At 35.5% G+C, this 25,340-nt stretch overlaps 10 protein-coding genes and 1 non-coding gene across 27 annotated transcripts; 4 read left to right on the top strand and 7 right to left on the bottom strand.

The window, feature by feature from the left end:
* The first annotated feature begins 663 nt into the window (after positions 1 to 663).
* Positions 664 to 1,780, top strand: AT5G40590 (Cysteine/Histidine-rich C1 domain family protein). The gene has a single exon (NM_123423.4). It carries the CDS (start codon positions 785 to 787, stop codon positions 1,487 to 1,489), a length of 705 nt encoding a protein of 234 aa, NP_198875.1. The 5' UTR covers positions 664 to 784; the 3' UTR covers positions 1,490 to 1,780.
* A 392-nt stretch (positions 1,781 to 2,172) lies between these two features.
* On the top strand, positions 2,173 to 4,812 carry PBB2 (20S proteasome beta subunit PBB2; the record flags this gene model as incomplete). Of its 4 annotated transcripts, none has more annotated exons than NM_123422.4 (9): positions 2,173 to 2,295; positions 2,631 to 2,790; positions 3,219 to 3,360; positions 3,486 to 3,582; positions 3,664 to 3,733; positions 3,833 to 3,937; positions 4,021 to 4,119; positions 4,296 to 4,383; positions 4,508 to 4,812. In NM_123422.4, exons 2-9 carry the CDS (start codon positions 2,647 to 2,649, stop codon positions 4,585 to 4,587), a joined length of 825 nt encoding a protein of 274 aa, NP_198874.1. In that variant the 5' UTR covers positions 2,173 to 2,295; positions 2,631 to 2,646. The 4 variants fall into 4 exon arrangements, with proteins under 4 accessions (NP_198874.1, NP_001190443.1, NP_851108.1 ...); NM_001203514.2 differs by having other exon boundaries at positions 2,204 to 2,295; positions 2,631 to 2,772; positions 4,508 to 4,587; NM_180777.3 differs by having other exon boundaries at positions 2,293 to 2,474.
* Positions 4,708 to 6,338, bottom strand: AT5G40570 (Surfeit locus protein 2 (SURF2)). Of its 2 annotated transcripts, NM_001085217.1 has the most exons (6): positions 6,077 to 6,312; positions 5,592 to 5,612; positions 5,413 to 5,510; positions 5,137 to 5,304; positions 5,015 to 5,057; positions 4,708 to 4,928 (listed from the first exon to the last, which is right to left on the bottom strand). In NM_001085217.1, exons 1-6 carry the CDS (start codon positions 6,298 to 6,300, stop codon positions 4,847 to 4,849), a joined length of 636 nt encoding a protein of 211 aa, NP_001078686.1. In that variant the 5' UTR covers positions 6,301 to 6,312; the 3' UTR covers positions 4,708 to 4,846. The 2 variants fall into 2 exon arrangements, with proteins under 2 accessions (NP_001078686.1, NP_198873.2); NM_123421.4 differs by lacking the exon at positions 5,592 to 5,612 and having other exon boundaries at positions 6,077 to 6,338.
* A 240-nt stretch (positions 6,339 to 6,578) lies between these two features.
* Positions 6,579 to 9,561, bottom strand: DEG13 (protease Do-like protein; the record flags this gene model as incomplete). Its single annotated transcript, NM_001344343.1, has 9 exons — positions 6,579 to 6,818; positions 6,901 to 6,951; positions 7,147 to 7,281; positions 7,391 to 7,518; positions 7,614 to 7,870; positions 7,970 to 8,165; positions 8,330 to 8,575; positions 8,745 to 8,871; positions 9,481 to 9,561. 9 exons carry the CDS (start codon positions 9,559 to 9,561, stop codon positions 6,579 to 6,581), a joined length of 1,461 nt encoding a protein of 486 aa, NP_001318714.1.
* Positions 9,562 to 9,687: 126 nt separating this feature from the next.
* On the bottom strand, positions 9,688 to 12,089 carry SGF29b (SGF29 tudor-like domain-containing protein). 4 transcript variants are annotated; one of them, NM_001203513.2, is made up of 9 exons: positions 11,696 to 12,089; positions 11,355 to 11,448; positions 11,142 to 11,221; positions 10,945 to 11,054; positions 10,786 to 10,871; positions 10,548 to 10,601; positions 10,313 to 10,466; positions 10,189 to 10,202; positions 9,688 to 10,100 (listed from the first exon to the last, which is right to left on the bottom strand). In NM_001203513.2, exons 1-9 carry the CDS (start codon positions 11,811 to 11,813, stop codon positions 9,998 to 10,000), a joined length of 813 nt encoding a protein of 270 aa, NP_001190442.1. In that variant the 5' UTR covers positions 11,814 to 12,089; the 3' UTR covers positions 9,688 to 9,997. The 4 variants fall into 4 exon arrangements, with proteins under 4 accessions (NP_001190442.1, NP_198871.2, NP_001330202.1 ...); NM_123419.4 differs by having other exon boundaries at positions 10,945 to 11,063; positions 11,696 to 12,030; NM_001344341.1 differs by having other exon boundaries at positions 10,189 to 10,466; positions 10,945 to 11,063.
* Positions 12,090 to 13,388: 1,299 nt separating this feature from the next.
* AT5G40545 lies at positions 13,389 to 13,460 on the top strand. The gene has a single exon. It is a non-coding gene; the product is annotated as a tRNA-Asp (tRNA).
* A 36-nt stretch (positions 13,461 to 13,496) lies between these two features.
* Positions 13,497 to 16,142, bottom strand: AT5G40540 (Protein kinase superfamily protein). 4 transcript variants are annotated; one of them, NM_123418.5, is made up of 6 exons: positions 15,338 to 16,142; positions 14,782 to 14,914; positions 14,488 to 14,683; positions 14,287 to 14,411; positions 14,041 to 14,199; positions 13,497 to 13,945 (listed from the first exon to the last, which is right to left on the bottom strand). In NM_123418.5, exons 1-6 carry the CDS (start codon positions 15,466 to 15,468, stop codon positions 13,628 to 13,630), a joined length of 1,062 nt encoding a protein of 353 aa, NP_198870.1. In that variant the 5' UTR covers positions 15,469 to 16,142; the 3' UTR covers positions 13,497 to 13,627. The 4 variants fall into 4 exon arrangements, with proteins under 4 accessions (NP_198870.1, NP_001331583.1, NP_001331582.1 ...); NM_001344338.1 differs by having other exon boundaries at positions 14,782 to 16,117; NM_001344339.1 differs by having other exon boundaries at positions 14,488 to 14,914; positions 15,338 to 16,117.
* A 644-nt stretch (positions 16,143 to 16,786) lies between these two features.
* Positions 16,787 to 18,637, bottom strand: AT5G40530 (S-adenosyl-L-methionine-dependent methyltransferases superfamily protein). Of its 4 annotated transcripts, NM_123417.4 has the most exons (9): positions 18,347 to 18,637; positions 18,200 to 18,261; positions 18,069 to 18,120; positions 17,869 to 17,983; positions 17,689 to 17,783; positions 17,493 to 17,599; positions 17,285 to 17,399; positions 17,171 to 17,215; positions 16,787 to 17,069 (listed from the first exon to the last, which is right to left on the bottom strand). In NM_123417.4, exons 1-9 carry the CDS (start codon positions 18,545 to 18,547, stop codon positions 16,998 to 17,000), a joined length of 864 nt encoding a protein of 287 aa, NP_198869.2. In that variant the 5' UTR covers positions 18,548 to 18,637; the 3' UTR covers positions 16,787 to 16,997. The 4 variants fall into 4 exon arrangements, with proteins under 4 accessions (NP_198869.2, NP_001330531.1, NP_974864.1 ...); NM_001344336.1 differs by having other exon boundaries at positions 17,171 to 17,399; NM_001344337.1 differs by having other exon boundaries at positions 16,841 to 17,215; positions 18,347 to 18,629.
* Positions 18,638 to 18,749: 112 nt separating this feature from the next.
* On the top strand, positions 18,750 to 21,955 carry AT5G40520 (DNA double-strand break repair protein). Of its 2 annotated transcripts, NM_001085216.2 has the most exons (6): positions 18,750 to 18,919; positions 19,130 to 19,189; positions 19,276 to 19,309; positions 19,387 to 21,142; positions 21,350 to 21,443; positions 21,544 to 21,955. In NM_001085216.2, exons 1-6 carry the CDS (start codon positions 18,822 to 18,824, stop codon positions 21,581 to 21,583), a joined length of 2,082 nt encoding a protein of 693 aa, NP_001078685.1. In that variant the 5' UTR covers positions 18,750 to 18,821; the 3' UTR covers positions 21,584 to 21,955. The 2 variants fall into 2 exon arrangements, with proteins under 2 accessions (NP_001078685.1, NP_198868.2); NM_123416.4 differs by having other exon boundaries at positions 18,790 to 18,919; positions 19,130 to 19,309.
* Positions 21,956 to 24,138, bottom strand: AT5G40510 (Sucrase/ferredoxin-like family protein). 2 transcript variants are annotated; one of them, NM_123415.3, is made up of 5 exons: positions 23,588 to 23,915; positions 23,414 to 23,487; positions 22,872 to 23,177; positions 22,711 to 22,794; positions 21,956 to 22,603 (listed from the first exon to the last, which is right to left on the bottom strand). In NM_123415.3, exons 1-5 carry the CDS (start codon positions 23,819 to 23,821, stop codon positions 22,300 to 22,302), a joined length of 1,002 nt encoding a protein of 333 aa, NP_198867.1. In that variant the 5' UTR covers positions 23,822 to 23,915; the 3' UTR covers positions 21,956 to 22,299. The 2 variants fall into 2 exon arrangements, with proteins under 2 accessions (NP_198867.1, NP_001330420.1); NM_001344335.1 differs by having other exon boundaries at positions 21,979 to 22,603; positions 23,588 to 24,138.
* Positions 24,139 to 24,404: 266 nt separating this feature from the next.
* AT5G40500 (uncharacterized protein) lies at positions 24,405 to 25,327 on the bottom strand. Of its 2 annotated transcripts, none has more exons than NM_123414.4 (3): positions 25,049 to 25,327; positions 24,853 to 24,978; positions 24,405 to 24,759 (listed from the first exon to the last, which is right to left on the bottom strand). In NM_123414.4, the coding sequence occupies exons 1-3, from the start codon at positions 25,112 to 25,114 to the stop codon at positions 24,580 to 24,582; spliced, it is 372 nt and encodes a 123-aa protein (NP_198866.2). In that variant the 5' UTR covers positions 25,115 to 25,327; the 3' UTR covers positions 24,405 to 24,579. The 2 variants fall into 2 exon arrangements, with proteins under 2 accessions (NP_198866.2, NP_001078684.1); NM_001085215.2 differs by having other exon boundaries at positions 25,076 to 25,327.
* Positions 25,328 to 25,340: the final 13 nt, after the last annotated feature.

The raw sequence follows: 25,340 nt of genomic DNA, 5'->3' as shown, positions 1-25,340 counted from the left end.
TATATATATATATATTTATGATTTTAATAAAACAATCATATTATTTTAATGCGTTGTTGTTTTTGTTTTCACAATTCTATTATTATTTCGAGCATCTCTTATTTTTGTATCTCCACCAATTCTTTTATCATTTTTTATCATTTCTTATAAAAAAGTGTAATTCAATCATTTTACAATATAGTATGTATGCATTCCAAAAAACATTATTGTATGAAACGAAACGAAACGAAACGAAACGAAGGAGTAGACGGTGGATATCAGCCTTAATTAATTAGAGTCAAAGCATTGTGATTAGTTTGACTTTTACATCCGTCACTATGTCAACGTTAATGTATTTATCCCCAACTTGCTAATGATAGAACAATATTTATTTTGATTTATCTTGAATTTCAACAGGTTAATTAGCTAATTATAGTTATAACATTTAAAAAAAACTCAGATGCGTGAACAAGATCGCAAACTAATTCCATGCATAATGCATCTCTTGACTTTGAAATGCATTTCTTGACTTCGAATCCCAAATGAACCATTTTGTTATATACTTAATATATAATATATTATATATATATATAACTTAAAGCGTGACATTGTTCTCCCAATTATATAGTTAATCACTATAAACTACAACTTGGTTTGATAGTCAAATTCAAAACCAAGACTCAATATCACTAAGTCTTCTCCATTAACGCTATAAATAGATTGAAATCCTAAGCTAATTACAATCACAAACACAAACACAAACAAAACGCCTCTCAATACTAAATCAAGAACATTGAATAAAACAATGTCTTCACGACAATCGGTGAGGCACCCGAGTCACAACCATCCATTGCGCGGTCACAAATGCGAAGCCAAAGACGAAATCATCTGCTCCGGTTGTGATCTCGATCTGGTTGGTGCAGCTTTCAAATGCACAAAGTCATCAGATTGTGATTACTTCTTGCACAAGTCATGTTTTGAACTTCCACGTGAAACCAACCACAAATCTCACCAACCCCACACTTTGACTTTAATCTATTCCCCAAAGTCAACGTACACGTGTAATGCTTGCGGCGAATACGGATCAAGTTTCACGTACAACTGTTCAATCTGTCAGTACGATGTACATGTCGGATGTGTTTCAATGCCTGAAACAGTGAAGCGTGAAGATCACCCACATCCACTTACTCTTCTTTACGGTTCTCCTTATAACCAACCCGGTTTAGTTTCCAAATGCGATGTTTGTGAAGACATTGTACCGGATAATCTCTGGTCGTATTATTGCAAGGAATGTGATTACGCTACGCATTTACACTCATGTAAGAAAGAGGAAGAGGCAAAGAAAGAAGATCAAAAAGGAGAAGGAAGTAAAAACTCGATGAATTCGGAGTTAGCTGCAATGTTAGAGGCTCAAAGAGAAGTGGAGAGGATGCAGATTGAGATGCATTTGGCGATGCAAAGTGCTTTGATTTCGAAAAAGGCGAATAAGGCAGCTCTCAATTGCATCTAATTCGAAGAAGTTGGGATTCTTCAAATTCTCTTTACTTGTGTCTGTTTTTCTTCTTTTTGTTGCTTTTTCTTGATTTATGTTGTTGTTGCTCCTGCAAACTTTTCATGTTGTTGTTGTTGTTGTTTTTTTCTTTGAAATTGTTATCTGAAATAAAAGAATTATCAGTTTTTTTTTTTGAACGATTATTGCTGCTTTCGTTTTTGTAACCATGTTACCTTTGCATACTATGTTTCAAGTTCCATAATCCATTTTATATTACTATAGGAAAAATATATAAGTATTGGATCACCCCTACTTATAGATTAAAAATATTGGGAATAAAGTATTGAAATTGTGAGATTTGGGGTTATTTAAAGTAGTTTGTGTTAGTGTTATCGATGTGTTAATAACGGATGGTAAAATAAAATCTAAAGTTTAAGATTTAATTATATCTATATTATCAATATAGTATTAATTACATTTTATTTTATATTTCTGTCAATGTTATTTGTTCGTAAAATCAAATTGATCTCAAAACTGAATAAAAAACAAACAAATCCAGACCTTGCAAATGCAAACACACAATTAGAAGTGATGATGTCAAGAAAAACACACACACAATTAGAAGTCACATAATCATTAGGGAGTTAACAAATGGGCTCATTTTGACAGAAGTTAAGCCCATTAAAGTAAAGATAGGCCCATTTATAATAGAGCCTCAAAAATAGTTTAATTGAGGAAGAAGAAAACTCTCTGCTAAAGTTGCTTGCTTTCTTCTTCTTCTCCGATTCGAGCTTCCTTCCTCTCAGCAAAACCTTCAAGTAAAGGTAACATCACTCTTCTATAAGCTTAGATTTTTCACTTTTATTCTTCATACTGTCGTCTCCCTGGATTCTATCTTCTCGATTTTGGTGATTCGAACACGATTTTACCTATCCTTGAGCGATCTCGATCCCAACTTTTTGAGTTGATTTTATTTCAGGAGTTTTCAAAAAATCTGTTGTTAGTATGTGATTATTAGTTTCTACACTCTGTTCTTCTGGTTTCGTATCATCAGCTAGCTAGCTTTGGTTCTCGAATTTTGCTTCTCAAGATTCAAATTTCACTTCGTTACTCGTTTTTTTTTGTTTGGGTGATGATTTGATTTTTCCTCATTTTGTAGAGTGGTGAATCGGAAAATGTCGCAGTCTTCCGTCGATATACCGCCAAAAGGTGGGTTTAGCTTCGATCTGTGCAAAAGGAATGATATGCTGACACAGAAGGGTCTTAAAGCGCCGTCGTTTCTCAAGACTGGAACGACTATCGTTGGATTGATATTTAAGGTCTTTGTTTCTATCTCACATTCTCTACAATGTAATGGGTTTTGGGTTTTCTTTTATAGCTTTTGAATGGTTAGCATAGTGTTATTGTTGGATAGTGAGTGCTCTATTTTGGTTGTTTGCAAGTTATGGAACTATGGAAGTGAACATAGTGACCTAAGATTTAAGAATTGTGGGCTAAGATGCAAATGTGATTGAACTTGTGTTTGTGGATGGCTGCTTATCAGTGAATTGGGCACCTGATAGCTTTAGATAAGATAACATGAAAGTCTGAGGTGTTGTTGCTTTCTCAACCCTTGACCATATGACATCACGTTGATGTTTTTATGGTCTATTTACCTCTATATTCTACAACATTTTATGAAACATGTGATTATGATGTGACATTCTCTTTTAGATGATTACTGATTTCATTTATCTGTTTTGTATAGGATGGTGTAATACTTGGGGCTGATACACGGGCAACTGAAGGGCCTATTGTGGCTGATAAGAACTGTGAGAAGATTCACTACATGGCACCAAACATTTACTGTTGTGGTGCAGGAACCGCTGCTGACACTGAAGCAGTAACTGGTAATTTTCTTAACTTCCAAATTTCTTTACTGCTACCCTAGATCAAAGTTGAATTTCTCGGAACTTCTGTTAACTCGATCAAAACCCAATGCTTAAGTTATTTTGATTGCTATTTCACTGTTCAGATATGGTCAGCTCACAGCTGCGGTTGCATAGATACCAGACTGGCCGAGATTCTCGAGTCGTTACTGCATTGACCCTTCTCAAAAAACATCTTTTCAGGTATTTTTGCTTCACCATGCTCAGAAAATTGTTATCTTTACTAATAGGCATACATAATTTAACTTCTCAAGTATCATTCAGCTACCAAGGCCATGTCTCAGCTGCTCTTGTGCTTGGTGGAGTTGATATTACCGGGCCTCATCTTCACACGGTGAGTTTCAAATTCCTGATCAAAATTCTCAGCTGTAGAAAGCCTTTTTCAGGTTCTTTCATTTTGTATTCCATCTCTAATGTTCTGGTCAAAATGCAGATATACCCACACGGTTCTACTGACACTCTACCATTTGCTACAATGGGTTCTGGTTCCCTTGCTGCCATGTCAGTGTTTGAAGCAAAGTATAAAGAAGGTCTAACTGTAAGTAAAGCAGAGACATTTATCTTTATGTTGTTTAGATCTCTTCTTGGCTGTTTGTTTGATGATTGACTCAAATCTTCCAGAGAGATGAAGGAATCAAGTTGGTTGCTGAAGCCATATGCTCTGGTATATTCAACGACCTTGGTAGTGGTAGCAATGTGGATATCTGTGTGATCACTAAGGTTTGTCATACTCCATCTTCCTCTGCTTTTAATAGATAACTGAAGTATCTAGAAATTCGTTTGCTTCATGACTGACAGATATTAAGCTAAACCAAAGTGATTCGCTACAAAACCAGTACTCTGGATTACCTATATCTTCGATTTGAAACTGATTGTTTGAGATGATTTTGGGACAGGGGCACAAGGAATACTTGAGGAATTACATGGAACCAAACCCAAGAACCTATGTTAGCAGCAAAGGCTATTCATTCACCAAGAAAACCGGTAAGAATCTACTTGTTGCAACACTTACTCGTCTCTGGTATCAGTCATGATTATTGAAGTGTTAAACTTGGTTTAATTCGATCTTCCTCTTCTTCTTACTGTTTTTGTTTCTCTGTGAAAACAGAGGTTCTACTCACCAAAATTACACCATTATTGGAGCGAGTCGAAATTGTAGAAGTGGCTGGTGAAGCTATGGAGGAATGAATCTCGTGTGAGAGACAGATACTAAGAGTGAAACCATTGTTCTACCTCACATGACAGTCATGTTTACATTTTCTACTTTGTTCAATATGAACGACTAAAATCGAATCGTAGTTGCCTCCATTTCGTCTTTAAATTTGGCTTGAACTTGTGATTAATGATTATGGATGATTCGGTTTTGAAATTTAGCTCTCACATAATTTTCAAAAGAGCTCTTTCTTACAAACAAAATTGTGCTCTTTCTTTTTTTGTCCACAACATCTTAAGACAACTCATCATTCTTACTCTTTTTCTTCCTAGAAGCAAAGCTACTTGGTCCAATCTCTAGTGACATTCTCTTTGTTCTGTAGAAGAGACCAAATTGAGTTATTATGAGACACAATCAAAAGGATGATTGTAAAAAAAGAGAAGAGCAAATATAGTAATGTACCTTTCTGAGAGCTCTTCAGATTCTTTGTCATCACAATGAGAACCTGTACCCAAATCAGATGCAAATCTAATTAAAGTTTCGATATGAGATGACAGTAGAACCAAAAAACAAAAGAGAGCAACCTTTACAGTTTTCTTCATCAGTCTCTTCATCTAACTCTGAATCAGAACTTGACTTAGGCATCCAAAAGTCGGATTCCTCAGAACCAGAATCTTCCTTATTGTGTCTTGGATTGTTTACTTGTGTTTCCTCAGTCCTTCCGCTTGATCCAGCTCCTCTTTCCACTTGCTCTATCAAATTTATCAACATCAAAACATTATAAGCCAAGACATACTAACTAAGATTCATTACACGATTTCAATGAATCTGATATCATGGGAGAAACAATTTTTATAGACCTAATTTGTGAAGAAATCTTTTCCCATTCACGTGTTTCCAGATATGTTCCTCGTTCTTGTTCACAGTATCTCCAGTTAGCTTGCACACAAGTTTCGAGCTGAGAACATAGCCAAAAGCAGGGAGAAAGCTTATAACTTGTAACCATTTTCAATACTGGCAAAACCAGAAGAAAGCTTACAACTTTAAACCATTTTCGATGCTGCGAACAAAGCCAAAAGGCTCAAAATCAGAAGAAAGATTATAACTTTTATAACCATTTTCAATGTATTCCACACTGACTGAAATTAACAACCAATGCTCCTCAGTGGTCTAAAGAAAAAACAAAATTAACCAGCTTTTTACTAGTAGCAGAAACTATGAAGCAAGGATCTAAACGAAACTTGAGCTAATACAATCTGAAACTCTAGAGAAATCCAAAGTCACAACTTTTAGCTCTCAAAACAGTGAAAGTTTCATCCTTTCTTGCTCAGAAAACAATCGAAGTTTCACAAAATAATCAAAACAGAGAGAAACATCATAACCCTCCAAAATTAAAGCTTGAATCGTGAGATTAGTAGAATTTGTGGATGATTCAATCTTACACTCTTATAAACCTAACCCCCAACTAAAAAAATCTGATTTTCCCAGAAACACACAAAAATTTGAGAAACTTATTTGACTAACCGAGAAAGTGGGCATTGCGAGAACATGTTGAGAGGAGGCTTTCCTAGAGACAAAGCGTGATTGATGAGTCCTAAACGACACCGTTTGTTACGAGCGTATGATTCTACGTCTCCCGCTAAAACCTCGTGACCAGTCTCGACGCATCTGAGCCGTCCGTTTCCAAGATCAACGAACGTCGGAGACCCAAACAGACTCTTCCCTTCTTTCGCCTTCTCCTTCATCATCGTCACCGATTCACTTAAGCTTAAGGAAGCATAGACTCTCTCTATTATTCGTGGACAACAAAATTGAACCGAACCGAATTGTATTCAATAATTTTGTTTTGGTGTAAACGATAGCTTTACCGAATAAATTTAACCGAACGCAACCAATAGACATTTTAGGTCTGATTAGTAACACATTACAAATTTTCTGGTTCTAAACCGAAGCGGTAAATGTTTAGGGAACCTTTTTTTTTTTTTTTGGTCAAATGTTTAGGGAACCTTAAATTCAATTTATACTATTAATATAATCTCGTACTCGAACAAGTGGTCGATTGATCAGTCATGAGATCTTTGGACATGGCCCATGGTACTCTATGACGTTCCAAAATCAAAGAAGTGGAACTTTTCGCAAACTGATAATCCAAGATTATTACTCGACCATCTCCTAATTCTAGCCTCAAATCCTTGGTGCAACATTTCTCTATGAGTTCACACAAATGCTTTAGATTCTCCACCTTCACTTTGTTGACGCTGTTCACCTGTTTCCATCACAAAAATATTATTGCACCGAAATAGAGTCATTTTAATAAACTTCATAACTATTGATCCTTTGTTGATTACCTTCAAATGCTTGTACATGTAGTATTCTACATTGATCACATCAGCTAATACCTACAATAAGAAACAAAAATTCTAACGTTTATACTATAAACGACGAAGATAACATTGCTAATTTTTAGATTTAGCTATTAGCACATATTTATTTCACCTTATCCCAATTCCTTTCTAACAATAAGAAGTAAAAATAGATGATCATTTCACCAACCTTTTTGGGCATATTTATATTAGAAAAGAAAAGGCACAAACCTCAGAAATCACTACAATTTGTTCACCGTTGGAACCTTTAAAATGTTGTTTACGGAGAGGCACAAAGACAAAACCAGCGAATATGTAATAACTTGGGTTGTTGTCAATTTGACCTGCTGGAACTAGCCGTTGCACCTTCATAGAGTAGATGACCACAAATTAGTTCAAATAATCATCCGTTAATTTAGACTAACAAAATGTGATCCCAATGATTTATTGATTCACAATAATTAATATGACTTACTGGCCTCAGAGTAATATTGAACTCATGCATTTTTCCCTCTCTTAAAATTTTAAGTAAGATTGTTTCACCTAATTGCTTCAAAGAAACCAAATCATCCAACCTTGTCCTTTCTCTGTTTGGTATAATAACTCCAACAAGTTAATATGAACTCAGTAATAACATCAACACATATGGAGCAAATTAAGTATATATATATATATATATATATGTGTGTGTGTATTACCTGTACCATCATTTTCTATAGCAACGCCATCGATTGAAAGAATAACGTCATATTTTTTAAGAATATTGAGAGCATCCGAATGTTGATTAATATTGTATATAAGGATCCCTGTCATCTCAGAATTCATCTTAAAATGACTACGAGTTTGTGCATCCATATGTTGGTATGATAGATTTAGCGAGCAGAAGCCAACGTATTGACCGGTTTTTTCAACACCGGTTATAAAATGTTTAACCACTGGAGCTGGGATTAAGCACCTGTTTGGTGAAGCCCACCCACATGCACAAACTTTTCAGTTAAACTTTTGACTATAATCACTAAAAAAAAAGAGAGAACAATATCATCCAAAAACTTACCCTATGTTATTAGAATGTCCAAGGGTTTGAAATGCTACACCAACAACTTTGTTTCCTATGCAAACCGGACCACCACTATTGCCAGGGTTCATTGCTGCATCTGTTTGTATTGCCGGTAGATTAATGGCACCGTGAGCATAATCCATTGATTCTATTCTAGACACAACACCTTTTGTAACGGAGATATTCTCACCACCTGCCATTGAATATTTTGCTAAGAATGTATTAATTTTCTCTAAAACCGAGAGAGTTTTCCAACTTAAATGAAGTAAAAATCGTCTCAAAACACAAACTGGAAAACTGAATTATTATATATAACATAATCTACCAATCAAAAACATAATAAACTTGTCAAATTACCTGTTGGATAGCCAATAACATTTACTGATTCTTGCAAAAAGGGCATGTCTCCAAGCTCCAAAGGATTCATATCTTCCCAAAACTCTTTGCTTTCGATCACCAAAATAGCCAAATCACATTCACGCCCAATAGCTTTAACTTCTGCTTTGTACTTCTTTGGTGAGCCACGCTTTATGACTAGCACCAATATGTGATTAGCCACCACATGAGCGTTTGTAATAATCATCTTCCCCGGAATCACAAACCCTAAAATCAAAGTAATTAACATACCAATATGTGAATAGCTACCACATGAGTATCATAGCCTTATACACACCAAAACAAGGCTTGCTATACGTAATATACTAATTGCATGCACCAATACAAGGCTGGTACGTAATATATATACAATTGCATGCACATTCTATATATATACCTGAGCCTTTGGATTTTTTTTGTGGCTTATTTTGCCAAGGATAACAAATGTTAGGCTTGCTAGAAAAAGTGTTGATCTTCACCACCGAGTTTAACACCGACTCAGTAGCCACCGAGTCAATCGTTTTCTCAGGAGCAACAGAAGAAGAAGGAGGAAAAAAGCGAAATAAAGAAGCAAAATCGCTTCAAATTCCGGTGAAAATTCTGTTGGTTCGTAGTAATCGGACTAAATTTATCCGGCTACGAACTGACAAGAACGACATTATGACTTATGAGAGAATTGTCGAGATACCATTTACTTCATTAGGCATTCTTATAGAGAGAGAGATATGTTTTTGTTTCCATTCCTATATATACTTAATTTCCCTTCATTAATTTTACTTACCATACTTAACATTCATACCAATTTTTGTTTTCTTACTTACCATGCATTACTATGATTTTTGGTTAATGTGACGCTTCTCAATAAGGGAACTTCCTTTTTAGTTTATAAATCTGCCTTCCGGTTATCAAATCTGCCTTCCGGTTATCAAAGATAAACCTCTACATTCCATTTTTCAGTTCGATTTGGTTTGGTTTAGGATATTGAAAACAAAATAATGAAATAAAATAATTAATTATCATATTTATCTGAAATATATTTAAATGTGATTTTTGTATATTGTTAGTAAAACTATTGAATTTTAATGTAATATTTTATATTCAAAATCGGTTCAATCTAATCGGTAGAAATTTTCTCTACCGGGAGATTCGAATTCAAGGCTGATGAGTATCGGTTTGGTTCGAACATGTGTTAATGGTTCATTCAATTGAATCATTCGGATTGGTTCGGTTTGGTCTAATTGGAGATTGTTCGGTTGACTGCTAGAGATAAGTAGTTGTGTCTCTTGAGTCTAACAGAGAGATACTTGGAAGCAGAACACAAGGGCTTCAAGAGACGAGATCGAGGTTAATTTTTTTTGTAATTCAAAGACGGTTTGAGTCAAAATCTACTCACTGGAACAGAGATCCCTTTTTGTTTTTCTACATTCTCAAAGTGAAAGAAACAAAGGCTTCTCTTTTTGTTTTCTCATTTCATCATCTCCTTTGACACAAAGGTTACAGCTTTAACTTAAATTGCACACACAAACGTGATGATTCTATCTCAATCTAAGCGCGTTTTTGCCATGCATACTGAATTCTTCGATCATTTCTCGCTTTTCGGTTTATTTACAAAGAGACTGATGTAATCATGGATACCGGGGTTGTTTTCTTTCACTGGCGATGACCTTCTGGTAAAGCTACCACTTTGTGGAAAGGTACTGTTCTTTGAGGCAATGCTCCATCTTCCTCATCATCGTCGAATTCAAGCAAATACCTAATCAGACAAATAGTCTTGTTATATGATATAGATGAAAAGACCCCATTTTCAGTATAAAGCAAACATAAAAGGTTGACGAACTTACTCGTCAGACTTCCTCTGATGTTGGAGGAATTGACATCCATGTTCAATAGCTCGAGGTTAGTGGTTTTCAGACAAAAAGACAAGTTATAAAGATAGATGCATATGGTTGTGACAAAAAAACTAACCTTTCGTGGGGTACTTACTACAGTTGCTTTGTAGAGTGCTGTTGTCCCGGGATATACAGCTAAGACGTGTTTACCCGGTGGAAACTCTTGGGTGTTCGAAGGATCGTTTCGCTTTGGGAATGGTAAAATGCATAACATTGGCAACTTATAGGTCCTAAAGATTCCAAAAGAATAAATCTCAGTATACTTCCCAACGCCACAATTCACAACTCAAAAGTTTTCATATGTGTTTTACCTCTGACCGCTTCCTTCTTCATCATCTCCTGGTTCTTCATCAAGTACTTCAACTCTGGATAAAAAGTTTTAAACATATTTAGATTCATAGATGAAGCCTTTGCACTTAACAAGCACAACTCTTTTGTGTGTGTTGGCAGCAACAAATAAGTTTCAGCTACTAAACTATCAGATATGCATTTGTGTGATATTCAAAAATTAGGCATAACATCATACAGAAGAAAGGTTCGAAGGCTTACTCTTTTGTTTCTCTATCGAAGTGAATAACTTTAACCACAAACCATTCATCCTTATCAGCACTCTCTGCAGTAACTCTTGCAGCAACCTGCATAAATCAGACATTGTGAGAATGGAACTGATCGCAATATCGAAAGCAGGTGCATTATAAGAAAGATTACCTGTTCACCCTTAAGACTTGCATATGCTTCGATTTGATTTCTCATGGAAGGAGAAAGTCTTATTACATCTGAATCAACTTTCATCCTCTTCCTCTTCTGATCATTACCTTCTGCCACCACTTATGTGATTAACATTACAAGCATAAGTCTTTGCCAGAGAATAACATTACAGTTCAATTAAAGTAACTTGTGTGTACCGCCTAACTTTCTTCTTTGCTGCCCTGTTGGTCCATATGGAAGCAGCAAATCCAACTGAGTAAGCAAAATGTTCGATACGCTGCGCATTAAACACAAAGCCAAAACATCAGAAAGGTCATTTGGTGGTAACATTAGTCCACAATCCATTCAAAGTCTCTAACTTTTTTTCATTCATTCACCATTGTAACAAGTATAAAGAAGAAATGGCTTACGTTACTTCATTTTCTGAGAGCTCTTTCGCTTGAATGTACAAATTCTTAAGCTTTGCTAATGAAATATCACCAGGCTTCTCAACTATCTCAGGAGCTGCATCAACATTACAACAAAGCTTAATTTAGCAGTATCTAAATTAATCACTAATCTAGATTAATTTTCTTTAATTACTTCATGATCCAAAATCAAAACTTTCACTGATAATAATTAATAACTAATCAAACACAAACATATCCCCAACAAACAAAAATTTAGTCTCAGATCATCACAAATTTGTTAGAACAGAAAAATAAATTACTAAAATTGTTCTGAGAAATTAAGTTTAAATAGAAACACTTACAAGCTTGAAGCTTTTTATGCATCTTATTGATCTCAACCAAAACTTCTTCTTGGTCTTTCCTTAACCGATCAAGTTCCTTCGTGTTTTCCAAAATTCCGACAATGTCTGGTGACGACATTACCAAACAATCGTCTTAACGAGGAAACAAAAAATATGGTAAGAAAAAGATAACCAGACCCAATAATAAATCTGAATTAGATTGTTCGAATGAATCACGAAGTTTTTGATCTCTGCAGCTGGTAAAATTAGATTGTTCGAATGAATCACGAAGTTTTTGATCTCTGCAGCTGGTAAATCCAACAAAAAAAAAGGTTAGATTTTTCAGTTCTCAGATTTTTTTCTTTAAATAAAAAGATTTCAGGGTTTTTTTGGGGTAAAAAAGGAAATGTGATTCGTAGGTCAAGAAGAATACGACATCGTTTGGGACGAAGAAGAAGAAGCTGCTTTGGCATTTATTGGATAATAAAAGCCCATAAAGGGAAAATGTTTTTAAATTGTAAAACTTATTACAAGTTTACAACATGTTTAAAATATTTTTTGGGTTTGAAGTCTTAACTTTGTGTATTTTTTTCTTAATACCATCCTACTGTAAGATGATGAACGAATTTAAGTTTCTTTTTTTTTCTGGTGTTAACTGGAAATACAACGAATAGTTTTAGATGACTGCACCATAAACAAATCTACATATAGTCATATACTAGAAAATATTTAAAATGCATTGAAGTTGATTCAAATGTTGGCTCTATAATATAATGTAGTTTGAAATTTTATAAGAAATGTTATAAATTTATAAGTTTGTTATTCTTTTTCGAAGAAACATTGAGAAAAAGTAAGAAAAAATATACGCGAGTTTTAAGGATTTTGGATTTGGGGTGAGGTAGTGTGATTGACATGCCTAAGATAAATCACAGTATAGTAACATTAACATATCAATCGTATATGCTTATTTGTGGAGGCTTAAGTGTAGGTTTAAGCGACTGTTTTTGGTCGTTTATGCTGAAAACGAGTTTTTAAATATGAGTCTATTTTTTAGTTTAGCTTATACCAAATTTTTTTTTTAATGTAAATTTGGTATAAGCCGAACATGTTTGTGCCACATTCACCATGGATAATTTTATTTATATATATATATATATATATATATATATATATATATATATATCACGAAGAACGACTTTATATGAAATACGTTAAAGATGTAAATATATTCCACTGATCTCCATAATTATGAGAGTAGTCAACCACTATATTAAAAGTGTAACTATGATTCTTAATTAGTAGGCTTATATCGTTTGAGTTCATGTTTTTAGTTTGTATTTTTTTCCTAGCAAATTTAGATGGTCATGAAATGCCTAAATCATTGCATTATGGTTAAAAGAATGATATCCTCTCTTTTTGAGCTTTTTTCTTTAAATTGAAAAAGGAATGGTTACAGAACTGGTCTTGAAAACATTGTGTTTGATTACTTAAGGATCTTGAATTGGTTATAGCTTATCAACTTCGATTTACTTAAAGATTTAAGAGTTTGAAAACCCAAAAAAATGAAGATGAAATCTATCATTTGGAGATTGTGTTTCTAAATATACTAGTGTCAAAGATGGAAATGGAGAAGATACAATTTCTTGAACAATATTTCAAAGCATATGTAATTAGATATATTTAATTTGACACAACTGTCTTGTTTAGCAACAAAGTCGTTGTAGTATAGTGGTAAGTATTCCCGCCTGTCACGCGGGTGACCCGGGTTCGATCCCCGGCAACGGCGATTTTTTGCTTCTTTTTTTTTGGGTATTTTAAGTTAAGAACATTTTTAGGAAAAACGTTAAACTCATAACAATAACTCTAAGCTATTATCATTCAAATTAATACATTACATATGATATATCAAACCACATTCTCTCATGTTTCACTTTATAACCAATAAATCAAATATTAGCAGCAGAAGAAGAAGAAGCTTCCTCTAACTTCATTCTGCGCCGAGTTTGCATCGGTAGGAATCTGATCTTTGTCTCTAACAGTCATCAATGAGCAAGTTCCCGGCGATTCTGGTGGCAAGACCGTGTTTTCCGACGAGAAAACACGTTTAATGGCCGGAGGAACAAGCTCAGTTGATGAGATTGTGGAGAGGCAACGTAGAAGCATTTGAATAATCTCTGTGAAGTTTGGTCGATCGTTTGGATCCTCTTTCCAGCAAGATGTTACAATCATTGCTAAATCCTTTGGTAAATCGTCTGCGCTTGGCCTCACGTTCTAACCCGAAATATTATAAAGCAGACAACAATCAGAAAAACATTGTCCGGTTGGAGAACCAAATGGTTGAAACACTTGAAAATCAAGAATGAAACCTTGAATGCAGCAGCGTAAGCGGCTTGGAGATTTGACATGCCTTCAAAAGGTAATTTGTTGTGGATAAGCTCCCACAAGACAATGGCGAAGCTGTATGCATCTACCTTATGGTTATAGTGTTTTTTCTCACCATGCCTCAACGTGACCGTACTGTAAAGCTGTTTAACCGTAATTTGTGATTAAGCAAGTTCTTAGAAGCAAAAGAAAAATGCAGAACACAGAAAATGCAAGATTCCATTAAGTACCTCGGGAGCCATCCAACGATATGTACCAGTTTCTGCGGTCATCATCTCGGTTAATGATTCTTCTCTAGCTAAACCAAAATCTGCTAGTTTAACAGTCTTGTAATCCGCAGTTAAGATCAAGCTCTCTGCAATCCAAGAAGATATAAGAACATTATTGTTAACTCATAATGTCTTGAAGTGTGATTTATTGTAAACAATTACCTGGTTTGAGATCGCGATGGATGACTCCATGAGAGTGTAAGCATTCCATCGCCCGAGCAATGTCAAGGGCATATCCAACAGCTACACGTATGTCCAAACTCCCTGGACGCAAGCTAACAAGGTATTTACGCAATGTACCACCGAGTAAAAGCTCGGTGACTATAACCATGATTGGTTCTTTGCAAGCTCCAATGAACTACAAAACATACCAAATCAAAACGTTTTGGTGTTTGTCTCTAACCAAATTATGTAGCAATATGTACTGGAGATTAGATAAATGCAAAGAAGCAGAACCTTGACCAAATTTTTGTGTTGAACTCTAGACAACATAGAGACCTCTCTTGCAAATCTGCTCTCTCTTTTCGCAATCTCTTCGGGAGATTCTCCTCTTTTAACAATCTTAATAGCAACTGTTTTGTTCTTATACCTAAACAAGAAACCACATTTTACATCATTCTCAATACTCTTCAATCTTCATCAAACTATAACATCTATGAAAACTATCTTTATGATTGAATTCGCTCCACAGATTCACACTAATGCTCTGAAATTTCTAGAGAAAAGATTTCTCTGAAATTTTTGATACAAACATAGTAATTCTTTTTATTCTGAACTCATTGAACAACAACCATTAAACTGAAACTGATATAGTGATATGCAAATGACTAGATATATTGAAGCAAAAAAGTTTCAATTTTTCACACATGCAAAGATTAAGACACAAGCTCAAGAAGACCAGAACCAGTCCAAACAGATCAATCGCCGAGAAAAAGGGAAACAATAATGGATTCAGAACCATATACAGAGTAAAACTTTTGATGAAATTAATCTGATAAAGAAATAAACTTACTTTCCTTCATAGATTTTGGCATGAGCACCTTCACCAATCTTGGGACCAACAAAGAGATGTTGAGGATCAACAACCCATTTAGGATCTAATTCAAACACTTCATTTGAGTAAAACCCAGTAACAGATCCCATTTCCAAAAGTTAAGATTTTATTTTGGTTTTAACTTCTAACCAAAAACAAACCTAAAATAGAGACCTGTCAAATCCAAACCCTTTTGATGATCAAATCATACTTGGTGCTATCAAGAAAGATGCTTTTTGAGGTTATAAAAGCGAAATCAAGAGACTTCCATAAATAGAATAAAACAAAACCTTATAGGAAACAACAATCTCAATTTGTGAAAAAAACAACAAAATACAAAAAGAAACTGGAGTTGTGACACAAAGAACTGAAGATAATAAAACCCAGATGGAGAAATGGTCAAAAAGTCGATGATTAAGTGGTACTTTGAGGGAAATAAATTTATAAACTTTTGTTTTTGGATTTGAAGTGGTAATAGGACAAAAAAAACTCTGAATGATCAAAAAGATGTTTGCTATGTCCGCGTAAGTAAAGTGACAGGAAATCTCATGTCTCTTTATCCTTCTCTTTCTCTGTTTTGTTTTGCCTTTTTTGGTCGGCAAAATTTATAGAACTGTAAATCGATTTACAATTCCGACTTAAACCAAATTTGAACAGAAAAAGTCAAACTTGTGAATAATTATAATTAAGAAAATTTTGAAAGGAAGTCTCCTGGAATGTGAAGATAGGAGCAGTGAAACAAAAATATTTGTCTTTTTTTTTTTAATAAACAAGACGATAGTAGGAAGAAGGAAACAAAATCTTTTATCAATCTTTAACGAACAACACTGTTTTTATTAATTGACAAAAGGACAAAAAAATGTGCATGAATTTAAAGATCGTGGACCAGAAAACAAAAACAAAAGAAATTAATAATGTCGGTGGGGTGAGAAAGGTGAACCTTTTTACTACAAGATCAGTCCTTTTTGTACTTTTATAAGTGAAGTGAGATCATATCATCTGTAACAAAACAAGAAAAACATTTGGTCTAACTTAACATTTGGTCTAACTTTGTAGAGGTAAGGGATTTTTTTGCTTATGCATCTCTCCATAAATGAAAGAAGTGTTTTGCAAAAGTTTAGAGATTTTCAATCAATGTGGTTTTGGTTTCCCAGAGGCCAGAATAGAAAGTGAGAGACTGAATGTTGTATTGTGTAACAACAAGATGATTACGAGCGATCTTTTAGAATAGTGAAAGGTAAAGCCGTAAGGGATTCATGGTTACAAATGAGGGTGTGTTGTGATCTTTGTAATTCGAATTAGGCTATACTTGTTATAATTACTTTACACTTTGAACTTAAATTTTGGTAGAAACTTGAATGACTAGTTAAAACTTAAAAAATGCAGTTGCAGAGGGTAGGGGAATGCGTCACCACACCATTCATGATTCACGGCCTAAATCTCACTTTACCTGAACACTATGTTGACAAAAATCTGAAAATCTGTATCTAAACACTTGAAAAATCTTTGTGATTGCTTTTCTCTTACAAAAGTTTATAGGGTGCAAATTTATGAGATTTTGAGGACAATCAATGTGCCTAAATGATACAACAGTGGAGAACAAAAATAGTATTCTGAGTAATCTTCCATTGTAAACTCATCATCGACGTTTGTATAAACAAGCTTTTAACTCAGGCCACTTTATTATCTTCTGATTTGAATTCATCTGCTCCTATATAACCACACGATTAAAAGAAGGATTATTGCTAAACAAAGTGTAGATCTAAGCTACGAGACTAATAACAAACCTGAAAGGAAGTATGTTTCACTAACCTTTTTCTTGAAATGGAATAAGATGAACATCTTATTGGAGAAGTCCTGCTCAAAGAACCAAATGAGTTTCTTTCTTATAGTGGAAATGAAAAAAAGAAGAAGAAAAGATTGCACCTTTAAAACCGAAGTAAATCCAAGATCACAAACGGCTTTCACAAAGTCTTTTGGGTCTGCTCCTCCATTGTTTGGATCAAACCTGCTCTTTACTTCCGCTATAAGAAGCATACCACTGTGGAATACAATAAAACCATAGGAAGTATTATTCAGAATCATGACAAAATCCCATGAACAAGAAGAGATTGGCAAGTAAACAAAGCTGTACCTTGGACGAAGAACTCGATGTGCTTCTTTGATATAACTAGAATAGTTTGTTCCCATTAATGAAAGACAGAAAACTGCAACATCCACTGATGAAGACTCAAGTGAAGTCTACAAAGTAAACCCCAAAAATACCAGTTAAGTCTGAGGGAACAAAGAAATCATGAAATTAACATGAATGGAGTAAAGATTCAACGTACATTTGACATATCGCAGGCAATAACAGAGGGGTTCTTTGAGACAAGATCAAAGGAGAAAACTTTGTTCTTCACACTTTTAGCAATCCTTGCATCACCTGAGACAATATTAGTGTCGATAGAGTGATACAATTTCAGCAGGCAAAAAGTAAGATATAGCAATACAGGATAAGAAATTCTCACCACAGCCAAAATCAGCCACAACTAAAGAAGAGCTATTAGACAATAGCCAATTAATAATGGAGTTAACAGGAAGCTCAGGCCAATTTGACATTTGTTGTTGATACCCTGTATGATACTAATAACAAAACAGAATCAATTTTACAATTCAACTAAAAGAATCAACAACATAAGTTCTTGTTCTCGAGTTAATGTATGTTTACCATATCAAACATTTGTGGATCTTCTTTAAAGTAGTCTAAAGCTTCTTTTCCACTGAGAAAGCAGAGATTTTTGAATTAAGCACTGTGAAAACTGAAGGAAGATCATCGGAAAGAATGAAATTAGAACTTACGAGCAAGTGTAGAGTTTCTCATTGAGCATCCTAAATTGCCCACCAGATAATCTCTCTCTAAGCTGCGATTTTTCGTATGAATTGATCAAAATCTCCATAAACTTCAATCAAATGTACTCGATAGAAAGAGAGAGATAACGAACGAACCGCATCGAGGAAATTGGAAGGTTTAGGTCGTTTCGATGGAGCTGAAGAACCTCCATGTTGTTGGTTTTTGGTATCTCTTTGATTCTTTTTCTCGTTTTGATTCTTCGGTGTCGTCTCGATAGGTTCTTCTTTAGAAGGTTTAGGGTTTCTCTGTCTCTTCCTCTTCCTATTTCTGCTTGTTTTATTTTCCTCAGTCGTCATTGCTTCTCGCCGTCGCCGTCTCCGTCGTCTTCAACACACTCTGCGTTTTAGGTTAGTTTCAGAAGTAGAACGGATACGTTTGTTATATTTTGGGCCATAAACTTAAAAGTCCATTGGGCTTTTTTGTATTGACCTAATAAGCCGGTTTACTCAAAAATTTAATAAAAATTCTTCGAACCCGGTTTAAGTTACGAGAACAAGTGAACAAGACAAACTAAACAGACCAAAATCGATATCAATTCAAAGGAGAGTCGATTCCAATTCCTTGAAGAAGATGGCAATGGATAATAATTCAGTTTTCTTCAAGACTGATTTTGGTTCGATACTTTCACAGATTAAGGATCAAGATGAGCAAATTCGTCTCAAAAGAAGGTTTCTTCTTCTTCCACTTCTCTCCTTTTGGTTTTATATGGGTGTGTGTGTGAATTTGGACTATAATTGTAACTTAGATATAGGAAACGATTGCTTTGAGTTCGAATCAATCTCTCTGCTTATTAGGGCTTTGTGAAAGTTTCAACCTTTAATATTTCTCCAAAAAAAGTTTCAGACTTTTGTTTTGTCTGTGACTTTCAAACCTTGTAGGTGGCTTTTGGGTTGTGATATGTCTGACTCCACCAAGGACCATACTCCGGGAAAGACTGAGTGAGTTCATTACTTAGTTTCCATTTGGTTTAGCTGATTGATTATATGACTATGAACTCTTCTTCTTTGTTTTCGTTGTGAAACAGATTCGTCCCTGAATCTTTGCTTAGGGAAGATGATGTATGTCTCTCTTACTTACGTTCTCTTTAGATAAATGTTGAGAGTTTTCTTCAATGAGATCTCTTTTGTGTTTCTAGATATTCTACGAGACGATAAAGTCGCGTGTAGAAGAGGCATTTGGATTTTGCAAGAATCAACAAGTAGTATGCAATGATGTTCAACAGAAGGAGTTAAAGTTCTGCGATCTTGAACTTGTTAGAAAGCTTGATTCTTTGACGAATAAAGGTCTTTATCTTATTGCAATGATACTCACAGGAGGCTCTACTTCCTTTGACAAGACTCGATTGAAAATGAAAGAGATTATCAGAGATTCGGTCAGGAGAGACTTCGGAAAGAATAAAGAAGGTATTGGTAAAGAAGAGATTATTAATCAGCTCCATCAAGTTCTTAGTGATCCCGCAAATTTCCGGGAAGATTGCAGGATGAATTTGGGGAGAACACCTACTCTTCATTCCCATCGTGATGCTGCAATGAAGGTACTTAATGAGCTAGATAGTTTGTCTACTCAGACCCTACGTGCAATGAAAAGGAAACTTAAAGGTTCAAGAATGATACCTCAATTGAAAAATAGTAGACGTGGTCAGCGTCGAAGTGATCTGATTAACCAAGTGAGGCAAGCTAGCGAGAAGATGCTCTCAGAACTTTCTGCAGGGGATAAACTGCAGGAGCAATTGGCTAAAGCGTTGTCAGTAGTAGATTTATCACTTAAGCTAAGTCCTGGCTACAAAACTGCTGCTGCCACAGATTTTTTTCGGTTCTCACCAGAAACAAAGAACCTGCAGAACGAGATAGTGAAGGCAGTATGGTTACTCCGTAAGGTTAGGTTTCGTGAGCTGAAAAGATTGCATCTTTGTTTAGACCCAGAAGCTGAAGTTTCTAATGACAGCTTAAGATCAGCGGTCAGAAAAACGTTGATTGAATATCTGTTTGAGTGCAGTGATCTGGACACCATTCCAAAGTCTTTAATGGAAGCTCTTTCATTGGTCAACAGCAGGACGGGGAATGTAGAGCATAAGGTATGTCCAAGGGAAGCAATTGAGGAGGAGACAGAGTGTATATTAAATGTGAGTGCTCAAGTGAAGCAAATATTTTGCCAATGTATTCCAAATTATGAACTCGATCAGGACTTCGGTGATGCTTATATGGAGGATCTAGAAGACAGTGATGATAATGATGATGATGATGATGATGATGATGATGATGATGAGAATTGTAATTTATTTGATAACGAGAAATTAGGTAATAAAGAAGAGAGTAGATGCCGAAACATAAAGCTTGAAGTCAAAGACACTCAAGACGATGCAATGGAGTCCTCTGATTCGGATCATGAAGAAAGTGGTGCAGAATGCTTGGTTTTGGACCCGACTGATTCTACACATGAAACAAACCAGCATGATTTCAGCTCTTCTGTCAATAGGGTGGTTGTAAGAGACCTGCCAGAGAGTATTACAAGAGTCTATCCTAGATCTCTCTATGTCACTCCCACGTCCAATAAATCAATAGTTATCAGTGATAGACATGACATAGCTATGAGCAAAACCCGAGTCAAGGTTGAGAGGGATATTGAGATGGAAGTAGATAATCAGTTTAGCTCTCGGTCATTGTTTTCTGTTGAAAACATAAAGTCTGATGATCATGGTGAGCAGAAGCCACGAAGAAGAAATAAAAACCAGTACCTAGCAATCCAAGAAATTTCTGATGAGACAAGCTTGGTTGCACATAACCTAATCGGCCGCTTGCTAGAGAAATTTGCAGACCGTCAACGTCTAAACTTAGAAACGGATGAACGTTCATATCTTGGAGGTGAATCCAGGCTTCAAGAAAAAGTAGAAGGTGAGGATAAAAGCGTTTTTTATCTTGTACAAATTCATTTTGCCTGTGTTAATGTCTACATGAAGTCATGAACTAATTGAGACATCCTAAGTTTGCACCTCTAACTTTAAAGCATTTTTTCTTTGGTAAACAAGCTATATGATCCTGAAGACATCGCCTCATTTTCCCGAGTCATTTTCTTACTGAAATTACCCTTGTGTGTTGCAGTGAGTGAAAAAAAGCAAGCTTCATCGCAGGCGAAGTCAGATGAGGCGATCATTCTTTCAGTTGTCAAAGAGCAAATAACGTCCCTAGAAGAGAGGTATACATTTTTTTGCATTTGTTTTTGTTATGGAAGTTTCTTGGTGCCTGGTAAGCGCGAGGATAATCTCTAATTACTACTGGACATCTGATTTTCACAGTGTCTTGATGAGATTAAAAGAGTTGATGGAAGTGAGCTAGCATCAGCAAAGTTATAACCTTTCCTGCCTAAGTGAAGTAGCAATGGAATCAAGAGAGAATCGGCAAAGGATATTGAGATGAACACAACAAGGAATACGATTTTGCATCACATTGTATTCATTTTTACTTGGTTCTCAATCCCCCTTTAGGGAAGAACTTAAGAGTGTACTCATTTTTTTCTTTATATGATAAGATGATCTTTGCCATACATTGATCGTCAGCATTATTGTCCCTTATCGAACGAAGGTTGTTGGTGAGAGTACGAGGCTGTCTTTATTATGCATAGTGAGTCCGGTTATAAGGACGAGAATGGTTCTACAAAACATCATCATTCTACGATTCCACGGATCACTTGTCAACGGTAAAGTAACATAGACATGAATTGAGTTACACTATATCAACAAGAACCACTTTTAAACATAAGCCAAACCAAACCAAATCAAAGTTTTGTTAATGCACCAAAGTGAGAGAGTTTAGACCAATCACAGAAGTTATGGCCATTACAACAAAAACACATAATGTGAGAAGATAGCAAGGCAAAAAAACGCTCACAGAAACCAAAAAGTTTATATGTTTCTTTAATGGTAAAATCAAAGACAAAAACATAATTCTTCGCTTCTGTTTTGTGGTCGAATCAATGGAGGTTTTCTTTTTCTATTGTCTCATGGCAATCTCCAAGGAAAAACTTCTATTGGTAAGTAAGTAAGGTTAGGTTCTTAACCTGACCTCTTGAAAAAGGTGAAAGCCATGGCTATAGTTGCAATGGCTCCAACCACAGCAGCTCCAATGTAAAGCTCTTCTTTGTCAAGAGGCTGGAACCATATGGTACACTTTTTTACTTCTTTCTTGATTGGCTCTGGCTTTGGAGTTTCGTCTTGGCAACACGAAACACCGTTTGATCCCTGACAACATCCTCCTGTGAATCCTTTGCTCTCCTCTTTCACTACACCGTGACCATTTGGTATAACTTTCTGTTCATGCACTTTCTCAGCTTCACCTCCAGGTAGACCCATTTGCCCCCTGAAACAAAAGTCACTTATTTAAGTCCAAGTAAACGTTATCTATCACCATAACTTATCTACACATTTATCACAGAGACATATATGTAGACTAGCTAGAAACCTAACCTCCAAATCCTTTGTATGATTTCTCCTTTTGCAATATGTTGATCAAGCAATTCAGGTACATCATCAGGTGTTACATAGCCATACCTACATTTAAACCAACACGGTTATTTGACAATACCATAAACTACTAACATTTTCATATGATCCAACCATTTACTTACCAATTGCCAGTAATCTTTCCAGCTGAATCAGGACAGAAGATGATCAAATTACCAGCATACTTGTGCTGTCCAACATGAGAACAACGTTTCAGTGTAATCTGGTCCGACAGTCCTCGAGAACCAATCTCTTGCTTAAACCTCTCCAAGATCACTGGTCCACAAACACCACATCTCTTGTCACGACTAGCATGAGTACACACAAATACAAATGTTCCAGATATCTCTTCTTGTATCCCAGAACTCCATGGCTTCCCATTCACAAGAACATCTTCAAAGAAACCTTCCACATCCGTATCCTTAACCCCCCTATTGTCAATACCAACACGAATAATAGTTTAAACAAAATCACAAAATGCAAATTTGGATCTCATAGATCTGAGAAATATACTAAGATCTATAATCTAACTTCTAAAGTTTCTAAAACTAGCTTATACAACAATTTACACACTATAAATCTAGCTAAGAGTCAAAATCCTATTCTAGTCAACTATTTTTTTTCCAAAAATCTTAAGCTAACAAAAACAAAACTTAAGCACACTCACTTGTATCTGATCATATCGGGAAAAATCAAAACATCACCGTCAGATCCACCACCTTCACATACATTGAGCTTCGTCTACAACAACAACAACAAAAAAAGTCAACGTAATGACTAATGAGAATCTTCATCAGAAAGAGATACAACGTAAGAAAATGTCAAACGTTTTAGTATAAACCTGAACAAGAAGATCAGATTTGCGATCTTTAAGCAACGTAGCGAAACGTTGAGGTAAACCTTCTTCTTCGACGTGAGAGAGCCAAGCTTCAGGAGTTTTGTAAAGAACAAAAACATGACGAGCGTAGGAAGTTATGGAATTGGCTATGTTTGTGCTGTACATCTCCGGCCGTTTAAATCCATACTCTGTGTCTTCCGACGCCGGAACAGAGTTCAGATTCTCAACATCCGCCATTGACAAGTTAGCAAATCTCGAGAGAGAAGAAAGAGAGCTTTGACTTTTGAGGAAATGGAAGTAATCAAAAAATGGAGGAAGAGTGCAATATTTCTGTTTCAATAACATTATGCAAACACGTCGTGAGGCGTCCACACGAATGTGACAAGGCGGTGACGCAAATGAAGTTCACAAACGGATTCGTATAGAGATTACATACAAATCTACTCGTCCGTCTTGGTTTGTTTGGTGACAGACAGTTGTTTTAGTTAAATCAAGCTACGTTGGTCAACTAAATTGTAAAATTATGGGAGCAATTAGACGTATTATATCATTTTCTTTGCAAGCTAATTGCCTGAGGATGACTCAAAATGTTTGTTTATTATAGAAGCTAAACCATGAGGCGTAAGATGAAGAATTTACGCATTTGGCTTGAGTTCTTAGCTATATACATTTCCTTAACCTGGTAGTTTAGCGAAGTCGTTGTTTCCTTTAAAAAGAACTTTGGGGTGTTGTTGAATGGTTAAATCATTAAGCTACTTTATATCATTTAGTTTTCAAGTTTTTGTGCTAAAACATGAATCCTTCGTGAATGTTAAAGGAATTGTCAAAAGTAATGTATTAACATTTTCAAAATGTAAGACCACGAATTTGTGGTATATCAGTGATATAATGTGGAATGATTAAGAGAAGTACAAATCATTGCTTAACAAATTCACAAGCATTCATGGATACAATGAAAATCCTCTAGACCAAACTTTTTAGCTAAATAAAAGTTGTCAGGAGTTTTGGAGCAAATTGTCGAAGTAAAGGTTTAAAACGTATCTAGCAGCAGAGAGAACATCGAGCCGCCTCTCACTCGGCTCGTATTTGCCTTTCCGGAGCTGATACCGGTGAGTCACAGCAGAGATTGTGTACGTTTGCCCTTCGATCATCACGTTCTCTCCACATTGAAGGTTCTGCAAATCAAAAAAGCTTCTCATTCTCACTTGGAATCTGTAATGAAATGCTTATGAAGTGTAGTTGAGCATTGAGAAAGATTTGAGACTCACATGAGGAAGGCAACGAATGCCGAGAGATTTAGGAGGAGGAGTGATTTCAATGACTTTGTAAGGATAATGACTCTGATCTCTTCCTTTCTCTTTCTTTCTGCAATTTATCTGCAACCTCCATCCTACCTGCAAAATCCATTCCAAATCCACTCTTTATACCATTTCTTTGGCGAGCATGATAAAAAAAAGGACTTGCCATTGAACTAGCTCTAGACATCGTTACTTTTCCGATACAAGCGAGATTTGATGCAACTGTTGCCATTTCCACAAGTCGAATTCTCAATCAATAATTTAGATATGAAACAGAGATGAGAGAATGAGCCAGAAAGAATCGAGAAATTGAAAAGAAATGTTCTTGATAAACTTAGGAAAGTGTTCTCTCAATCGTGAAGTGGAACACGAAACAGAGAATAGAGAAACAGATGATTGACCACAAGATATTTTTTAAGTCTATTTGTGGCTCTCACTTCAGGGAGAAGAACAAGACA

This window comes from Arabidopsis thaliana, chromosome 5, assembly GCF_000001735.4.
Source record: "Arabidopsis thaliana chromosome 5, partial sequence".
NCBI classification, from domain to species: domain Eukaryota; kingdom Viridiplantae; phylum Streptophyta; class Magnoliopsida; order Brassicales; family Brassicaceae; genus Arabidopsis; species Arabidopsis thaliana.
This window is presented reverse-complemented; position numbering and strand designations above follow the sequence as displayed.

Bases quoted from the DNA above. Each gene is read 5' to 3' on its own strand.
- AT5G40590 (NM_123423.4), top strand. From the start codon at position 785: ATGTCTTCACGACAATCGGTGAGGCACCCGAGTCACAACCATCCATTG.
- AT5G40570 (NM_001085217.1), bottom strand. From the start codon at position 6,300: ATGATGAAGGAGAAGGCGAAAGAAGGGAAGAGTCTGTTTGGGTCTCCG. The intron at 5,511-5,591 runs GTAAGCTTTCTT...CTATGTTCTCAG, and splicing joins ATCGAAAATGGTTTAAAGTT to CTCGAAACTTGTGTGCAAGC. The intron at 5,305-5,412 runs GTCTATAAAAAT...TAAATTTGATAG, and splicing joins AAGATTTCTTCACAAATTAG to AGCAAGTGGAAAGAGGAGCT.
- SGF29b (NM_001344341.1), bottom strand. From the start codon at position 11,813: ATGTCGTCACCAGACATTGTCGGAATTTTGGAAAACACGAAGGAACTT. The intron at 11,222-11,354 runs GTAAGCCATTTC...TTTAATGCGCAG, and splicing joins CTCTCAGAAAATGAAGTAAC to CGTATCGAACATTTTGCTTA. The intron at 11,064-11,141 runs GTACACACAAGT...TAATCACATAAG, and splicing joins GCAAAGAAGAAAGTTAGGCG to TGGTGGCAGAAGGTAATGAT.
- AT5G40540 (NM_123418.5), bottom strand. From the start codon at position 15,468: ATGGGATCTGTTACTGGGTTTTACTCAAATGAAGTGTTTGAATTAGAT. The intron at 14,684-14,781 runs GTTCTGCTTCTT...TATGTTTTGTAG, and splicing joins AACACAAAAATTTGGTCAAG to TTCATTGGAGCTTGCAAAGA. The intron at 13,946-14,040 runs GTTTCATTCTTG...ATTTCGGGTTAG, and splicing joins CTTACGCTGCTGCATTCAAG to AACGTGAGGCCAAGCGCAGA.
- AT5G40530 (NM_001344336.1), bottom strand. From the start codon at position 18,547: ATGACGACTGAGGAAAATAAAACAAGCAGAAATAGGAAGAGGAAGAGA. The intron at 18,262-18,346 runs GTTCGTTCGTTA...GAAAAATCGCAG, and splicing joins CTTCCAATTTCCTCGATGCG to CTTAGAGAGAGATTATCTGG. The intron at 18,121-18,199 runs GTAAGTTCTAAT...CTGCTTTCTCAG, and splicing joins GAGAAACTCTACACTTGCTC to TGGAAAAGAAGCTTTAGACT.
- AT5G40520 (NM_001085216.2), top strand. From the start codon at position 18,822: ATGGCAATGGATAATAATTCAGTTTTCTTCAAGACTGATTTTGGTTCG. The intron at 21,143-21,349 runs GTGAGGATAAAA...TGTGTGTTGCAG, and splicing joins GCTTCAAGAAAAAGTAGAAG to TGAGTGAAAAAAAGCAAGCT. The intron at 21,444-21,543 runs GTATACATTTTT...TGATTTTCACAG, and splicing joins ATAACGTCCCTAGAAGAGAG to TGTCTTGATGAGATTAAAAG.
- AT5G40510 (NM_001344335.1), bottom strand. From the start codon at position 23,929: ATGTTATTGAAACAGAAATATTGCACTCTTCCTCCATTTTTTGATTAC. The intron at 23,178-23,413 runs GTGAGTGTGCTT...TATTGACAATAG, and splicing joins CCCGATATGATCAGATACAA to GGGGGTTAAGGATACGGATG. The intron at 22,604-22,710 runs GTTAGGTTTCTA...CTTTTGTTTCAG, and splicing joins ATCATACAAAGGATTTGGAG to GGGGCAAATGGGTCTACCTG.
- AT5G40500 (NM_123414.4), bottom strand. From the start codon at position 25,114: ATGGCAACAGTTGCATCAAATCTCGCTTGTATCGGAAAAGTAACGATG. The intron at 24,979-25,048 runs GCAAGTCCTTTT...TGGATTTTGCAG, and splicing joins TGTCTAGAGCTAGTTCAATG to GTAGGATGGAGGTTGCAGAT. The intron at 24,760-24,852 runs GTGAGTCTCAAA...TTTGATTTGCAG, and splicing joins GCATTCGTTGCCTTCCTCAT to AACCTTCAATGTGGAGAGAA.